The sequence below is a fragment of the Xyrauchen texanus genome, chromosome 11, assembly GCF_025860055.1.
Source record: "Xyrauchen texanus isolate HMW12.3.18 chromosome 11, RBS_HiC_50CHRs, whole genome shotgun sequence".
NCBI lineage: Eukaryota > Metazoa > Chordata > Actinopteri > Cypriniformes > Catostomidae > Xyrauchen > Xyrauchen texanus.
The window spans coordinates 1,420,423-1,427,778 of NC_068286.1; the positions used below are offsets into that span (position 1 = coordinate 1,420,423).

The 7,356-nt window shown below is 41.8% G+C and overlaps 1 protein-coding gene across 1 annotated transcript; it reads left to right on the top strand.

Annotated features, from left to right (window-relative positions):
* The first annotated feature begins 783 nt into the window (after window positions 1-783).
* On the top strand, window positions 784-6,248 carry LOC127651510 (zinc finger protein 883-like). The gene is made up of 3 exons (XM_052137372.1): window positions 784-1,144; window positions 1,214-1,607; window positions 5,257-6,248. The coding sequence occupies exons 1-3, from the start codon at window positions 890-892 to the stop codon at window positions 6,219-6,221; spliced, it is 1,614 nt and encodes a 537-aa protein (XP_051993332.1). The 5' UTR covers window positions 784-889; the 3' UTR covers window positions 6,222-6,248.
* The last annotated feature ends 1,108 nt before the right edge of the window (window positions 6,249-7,356 follow it).

Genomic DNA, 7,356 nt, shown 5'->3' on the forward strand with positions numbered 1-7,356 from the left:
CCAAATAAATAGCTAAATAGACATGATATATTCAGTGGTGTAGCCGAGGATGGACCTGAGCCCACCCAAATTAGACAAAGGCCCATCCAAAATATTAAAGTTGATTCTCTGACTTCAAATATGTATTTATAAAATAGTTCAAATGCATTCATTCTGATTTCTGAAAGTGCAAAAGTACTGTTTTACTTAAGGAAACGTTGGCCCATCCAATTTTACTGAGGCCCACCCAAAGGTAATTTCCTGGCTACACCATTGGATATATTGATTAGAGTTAAAATAATTTAATGAACTTGTTGAGATGGCAGAGTGATGCGAGAGACAGACAGGAGAATGTAATAAAAAAGATTACTGCAACACCGAATCGTCGGTGACATTTTATCCACAGATAAAATATTTCTCCAGCTGAAATCGTGCACAGATAAGGCCTGTGGTGAGATGTTTATTTTAAATTATTTACATGTTTTAAGTATTAAAAATAATAATCATATATTTGCATGTAGCCTGAAAGCATCTTGTTTAAGAGCAACATGGTTTTCTGAGGTGAGACTGAACAAATAAACAAGTTTTATGAAAGTTTATTAAGTCAAAGTTCCCTGCACTTTGGAAAGAGGCTAAAGCTTATAATACTAGAGTGCTGTAGCATACTGAATGCTCATAACTGACTTTTTACCTGTCAATCAATAATCCGCAGCTGTTTCTGAGATCTGCTGAATGTTGCTTGTGTTGTGACTCCAGTCCAGCAGGAGTCGCTCTGAAGCTCTTTAGTCGGCCGGTAAACTCACTAAAGAAAGAAAGAAGAACTCACAGTTTGTTTAGATGTTCAGCTGCTGCGTCTTTAATACATTTCTGTCACTTCTCTGTTTCTATTCTTGATGATTTCCTCTCTTTCATGACAGCAAACCAAACGTTTTCTCTTTGTTTTGACAAGAGCTTTAAATATCCTGTTTCAGGAGTCTTATTGAGTTTTTGTGTTGAGATGTTGAAGATGAGTTTGCAGGTGGATTTGATGTGCTGTAAATCAGTAGGAACTGATCTGTCCATGCTGGATATTGATGATTTGATGACAGAAATCTCTCAGCTGAAGAAAGAGGTGGCGTTACTGGAGGCAAAGCTGAGGGAAAGAGGAGATCCACTGAACGGAGAGGTTTGTACAGCTGTTAAATATATCAAGAGTCCAGATGAGTCAGTACAGTGATTGTGTTGTGTTTGTCAGGAGCTGGAGAAGGTTTCCTGTCAATCTTCAGTGTGTGTGACTGATGGGACCTCCACAGAATGTCAGGATTCAGTGTGGAGCGTCAGAGATCAGAGATCCAGAGACACACAGGACTCAGAGCTCAGCCTCACTTTACTCTGTTATACTGACACTCAGGAGAGTGTGTGTGACAGTAATCAGGGTGATCAAACCTCCACAGAGTCTCTGGCTTCTGTCTGTAACGCTGGAGAACAGCAGATGCTGCAGATACCATTGAAGATGTGTTCAGTGAAGCTGCTGGACTGCAGGAACATGATGGAGATGAGAGGAGAAACCACAGCAGAGGAACAACATGATGATCACCATGAAGATGAAGATGAAGATGATGATGAGGATGTGTATTTTATTATTGCAGGTATGTTTGTTCACTTAATGTCACGTGTTCTCAACCCTGATTTTAGTTTTTATTCCCAAGACTTTTGACAATATGTAAGCGTAATGCAACCGAAAACTAAAAAAGATATTAAGAAAACCAAGAAGGGTGCTTCATCATACATATATATATATATATTTGTTTTCATATATGATTCATGAAATTTAACAAAAAATATTCGAAAGTTTGAAACCTAATGAAAATGATTTATTATATTATAAAGCTCTGTTGAGACGTAGATAGATGTGATATAAAGACAGACAGATAGATACGTTTAGCCATGGCCAAAGGTATTGGCAGTGACAAAGTTTGTGTTTCGCAAAGTTTTCTGCTTCAGTTGTTGTGGTGTTGATTCACATTGTTTCTAGATTATTGTGCAGAGTGATCACATGCATTTTAAATAAACGCAAAAAGCTTCATTGGCCAAAAAAATAAAATAACTATCACAAAAAAACTAATTTCACAGTTTTTTGGCCCTTTCACAAAATGACCAGTAACATAATTTCACTGATCATATCAACAGCACCTGGAAAAGTGTGAACGAGTACTAGTCAGGTGAAATCAGTCTATCATTCTGATTGGATTATAAGAGCATACTGATTGCTATAAAAGGAGGGAAGAAGTGCTTCCAATCATTGTGTTCTTGTTAGCTTCTAAAGAAAGACGTGCAGCCATCATCGCTTTGCATCAAAATGGCCTCACATGCAAGGACTTCAAGGAGGTAGGTTCAACTGCAGTGAATAAGGCTTCAGGACGTCCCAGAGTGTCCAGCAAGAGCCAGCTACATGTCAGCTTCGTGTCAGCACCAGTGCAGAGCTCAATATTGGCAGCAGGTTGGTGTGAGTGCATCTGCACACACAGTGAGGCGAAGACTTTTGGACAATGGCCTGGTGTCAAGAAGGGCACTTTTTCCACATTTTGTGATGTTACAGCCTTATTCCAAAATGGATTAATTTCATTATTTTCCTCAGAATTCTACAAACAATACCCCATAATGACAACATGAAAGAAGTTTGTTTGAAATCTTTGAAAATTAATGAAAAATTAAAAATTAAAAAATCACATGTACAGTATATAAGAATTCACAGCCTTTGCCATGACACTCAAAATTTTGCTTCGGTGCATCCTGTTTCCACTGATAATCCTTGAGATGTTTCTACAACTTGATTGGAGTCCACCTGTGGTAAATTCAGTTGATTGGACATCATTTGGAAAGGCACACACCTGTCTATATAAGGTCCCACAGTTAACAGTGCATGTCAGAGCACAAACCAAGCCATGAATTGTCTGTAGACCTCCAAGACAGGATTGTATTGAGGCAAAGATCTGGGGAAGGGTACAGAAACATTTCTGCAGCACTGAAGGTCCCAATGAGCACAGTGTCCTCCATCATCCGTAAATGGAATGAAAAGTTTGGAACCACCAGGACTCTTTCTAGAGCTGGCCGCCCGGCCAAACTGAGCGATTGGGGGAGAAGGGCCTTAGTCAGGGAGGTGACCAAGAACCTGATGGTCACTCTGAAAGACCTCCAGCGTTTCTCTGTGGAGAGAGGAGAACCTTCCAGAAGAACAACCATCTCTGCAGCACTCCACAAATCAGACTTGTATGGTAGAGTGGCCAGACGGAAGCCACTCCTCACTAAAAGGCACTTGATAGCCCGCCTGGAGTTTGCCAAAAGGCACCTGAAGGACTCCCAGACCATGAGAAGCAAAATCTGAACTCTTTGGCCTGAATGGCAAGCGTCATGTCTAGAGGAAACCAGGCACCGCTCATCACCTGGACAATCCCATCCTTACAGTGAAACACGGTGGTGGCAGCATCATGCTGTGGGGATGTTTTTCAGCAGGGCTGGGAGACAAGTCAGGATCGAAGGAAAGATGAATGCAGCAATGTACAGAGACATTCTTGATGAAAACCTGCTCCAGAGTGCTCTGGACCTCAGACTGGGGTGAAGGTTCATCTTCCAACAGGACAAGGACACTAATCACACAGCCAAGATTACAAAGTAGTGGCTACGGGACATCTCTGTGAATGTCCTTGAGTGGCCCAGCCAGAGCCCAGACTTGAACCCGATTGAACATCTCTGGAGAGATCTGAAAATGGCTGTGCACAGACGCTCCCCATCCAACCTGATGGAGCTTGAGAGGTCCTGCAAAGAAGAATGGGAGAAACTGCCCAAAAATAGGTGTGCCAAGCTTGTAGCATCATACACAAAAAGACTTGAGGCTGTAATTGATGCCAAAGGTGCTTCAACAAAGTATTGAGCAAAGGCTGTGAATACTTATGTACATGTGGTTTTTTATTTTTAATACATTTGCAAAGATTTCAAACAAACTTATTTCACGTTGTCATTATGGGGTATTGTTTGTAGAATTTTGAGGAAAATAATGAATTTAATAGATTTTGGAATAAGGCTGTAACATAACAAAATGTGGAAAAAGTGAAGCGCTGTGAATACTTTCCGGATGCACTGTACAAGGATTGGACAGCAGAAGACTGGTGCTAAGTTATTTTCTCTGATGAAGCCCCCTTCCGACTGTTTGTGCCAACAGTGAAGCATCCTGAGACCATCCATGTGTGGGGTTGCTTTTCATCACAGGGAGTGGGCTCTCTCACAATTCTGCCCAAAACCACTGCCATGAATAAAGAATGGTATCAAAACGTCCTGCAAGAGCAACTTCTCCCAACGATCCAGGAGCAATTTGGTTATGATCCGTGCATTTCCCAGCATGATGGAGCACCATGTGACAAGGCAAGAGTGATAATGAAGTGGTTCAGAGATCATTACATTGATATTTTGGATCTGTGGCCAGGCAACTCCCCGGATCTTAATCCCATAGAGAACCTGTGGTCAATCCTCAAAAGGTGAGTGGACAAGCAGAAGCCCACAAATTGTGATCAACTCCGAGCACTTATAAGGCAAGAATGGATCGCCATCAGTCAGGATTTTTACCAGAAGCTGATATCCATCATGCCAGAGCGAATTGCAGAGGTGATGAATAATGAGGGTCAACACTGTAAATATTGACTCTTTGCATATATTGAATGTTTTTGCCAATAAAGGCCTTTAAAACTTATGAAATGCTTATCATTGTTTACCATAGAAACATGTGAAAAAAAATTATCTACAAATACCGAAGCAGCAAACTTTGCAAAACACAAAATTTATGTCACTGCCAATATATACAAGATAGATACATCGATAGTTAGATATGCAGGTGGATGGATGGATAGATAGATAGATAGATAGATAGGAAGATATATAGATACATCGATAGATAGATAGAGACGTTGATAAGTAGATGGATAGATAGATAGATATTTAGATAGATACGTCGATAGATGGAGAGGCGGAGAGGCAGGCAGGCAGGCTAAAACACTATAGGGGGGATGTTTTCATATAGTCACTTTTTTTGCATGTCCATGCTTCTATTTATAACACATTATTATCCAATTAAAGTCACAGAATATGCATTAAAGTGAGGATAAACACATGGATGGATATTATTAATTCTGATGGATATTTCTCCACCTCAATCCTTGCTCTCTAACCACACCACATCACATTCATTATAAATAGTTTGTGTAATATTTGCAATCTTACTATTATTTACTGTCATGTTCCTTGTAGATAACAGTGATTCATCTTCTGATGGAGCAACGGCTTCTACATCAAAACAGCGTTTGACAGCATCTGGTAAAAGAGTGTCACAGGCACGTTTAGTGAGACGCGAGAGAAGATGCACTGAAAAGAAATTCTTCAAATGTAGGAGATGTGGGTGCAGCTTTTCTACCAAAGAAGAGAAGAAACTTCATTCAGAAGTGCACAGAAGAGAGGGGCTCCACTGTGATCAGTGCGGGAAGATTTTCTCAGCTCCTTCTACTCTACAAATTCACATGAGGTCACACAGTGGTGAAAAGCCTTTTCAATGCAGTGAGTGTGACAAGTGTTTCACAACGAAAGGAAGTCTTGTTGCTCATAAGAGAATACACACAGGGGAGAAACCATACAAGTGTCCTCAGTGTGAGATGGGATTCAGCCATGGACCCCAACTTAAGAAACACTTGCGTATGCACACCAATGAGAGGCCGTATCAGTGCGGCGAATGTGGGAAAACATTTACGCAGTCATATAGTCTACAATCGCATCAGAAAACACACTCTGAGGAGAAACCCTATCAATGCTCCCACTGTGATAAACGTTACCGTCATAAGTCTCAGCTGATAATCCATGAGAGAATGCACACTGGAGAGAAACCTTATCTCTGCTCTCACTGTGGTAAGAGATTTTCTGATCCAGGTGATTTGAGAGTTCATCTGAGAGTGCACACGGGAGAAAAGCCTTATCACTGTAGCATTTGTGGGAAGAATTTCAGTAAACATTATAATTTAAAAAAGCACCAGAGGACACATACTGGAGAAAGACCTTATAAATGCACTCTGTGTGACAAAACATTTGCCTACCAAGATGTCCTGAAAACCCATCAGAGAGTGCATACAGGAGAGAAACCTTACAGATGCTCTATCTGCGGGGACAGATTCACTTATTTAGGATGTTTAAATACTCATCAGAAGAAACATGGTAAAAATCATTAAAACAATATTTCACCCAAAAATGGAAATTCTCTCATCATTTATTCACCCTCATGCCATCCCTGATGTGTATGACTTTCTTGCCCATGTTATAATCCATGTGTTCTGAAGTGCAATGATATGTGTGAGTGAGAAACATTAATTTTGAAGTCATTTTTAATCATAAATTCTCCTCCCTGCTCAGTAGTGGGCGATATGCACAAAGAAATGTGAATGGCCAAAAACAGAAGGAGAAAGTGAAAATGAAATTGAGGTTGACTGAGGAGGGAGAAGAATTTATAGTAAAAAAGACAAACATTGGACTGATTCTTCATTTGTGTTCTGCAGAAGAAAGTCATACACATCTGGGATGGCATAAAGGTGAGTAAATTATGAATTTTCATTTTTGGGTGAACTGTCCCTTTAAGTATTTCTTACATAATCCATCCATCTTCAACCGCTTATCCGAAGTTGGGTCGCGGGGTCAGCCGCTCCAGCAGGGGGCCCCAAACTTCCCTATCCCGAGCCACATTAACCAGCACTGACTGGGGGGACCCAGAGGCATTCCCAGGCCAGCGTGGAGATGTAATCTCTCCACCTAATCCTGGGTCTTCCCTGAGGCCTCCTCCCAGCTGGACGTGCCTGAAACACCTCCCTAGGGAGGCGGCCAGGGGGCATCCTTACCAGATGCCCAAACCACCTCAACTGACTCCTTTCAACGCAAAGGAGCAGCAGCTCTACTCCGAGCTCCTCACGGATGACTGAGCTCCTCACCCTATCTCTAAGGGAGAAGCCCGCCACCCTTCTGAGGAAGCCCATTTCGGCCGCTTGTACTCGCAACCTAGTTCTTTCGGTCTTCATAACCATAGGTGAGGGTAGGAACCAAAATTGACTGGTAGATCGAGAGCGTTGCCTTCCGGCTCAGCTCTCTTTTCGTGACAACGGTGCGATAGAGCGAGTGCAATACTGCCCCTGCTGCCCCAAGGTACTTGAACTCCTTCACTTGGGGCAACACCTCCTTCCCTACCTGGAGTACGCACTCCATTGGTTTCCTGCTGAGAACCATGGCCTCAGATTTAGAGGTGCTCATCCCAGCCGCTTCACACTCGACTGCCAAGCGATCCAGTGAGAGCTGAAGGTCACAGACCGATGATGACAT

Bases quoted from the DNA above. Each gene is read 5' to 3' on its own strand.
- LOC127651510 (XM_052137372.1), top strand. From the start codon at position 890: ATGACAGCAAACCAAACGTTTTCTCTTTGTTTTGACAAGAGCTTTAAA. The intron at 1,145-1,213 runs GTTTGTACAGCT...TGTGTTTGTCAG, and splicing joins GAGATCCACTGAACGGAGAG to GAGCTGGAGAAGGTTTCCTG. The intron at 1,608-5,256 runs GTATGTTTGTTC...TGTTCCTTGTAG, and splicing joins TGTGTATTTTATTATTGCAG to ATAACAGTGATTCATCTTCT.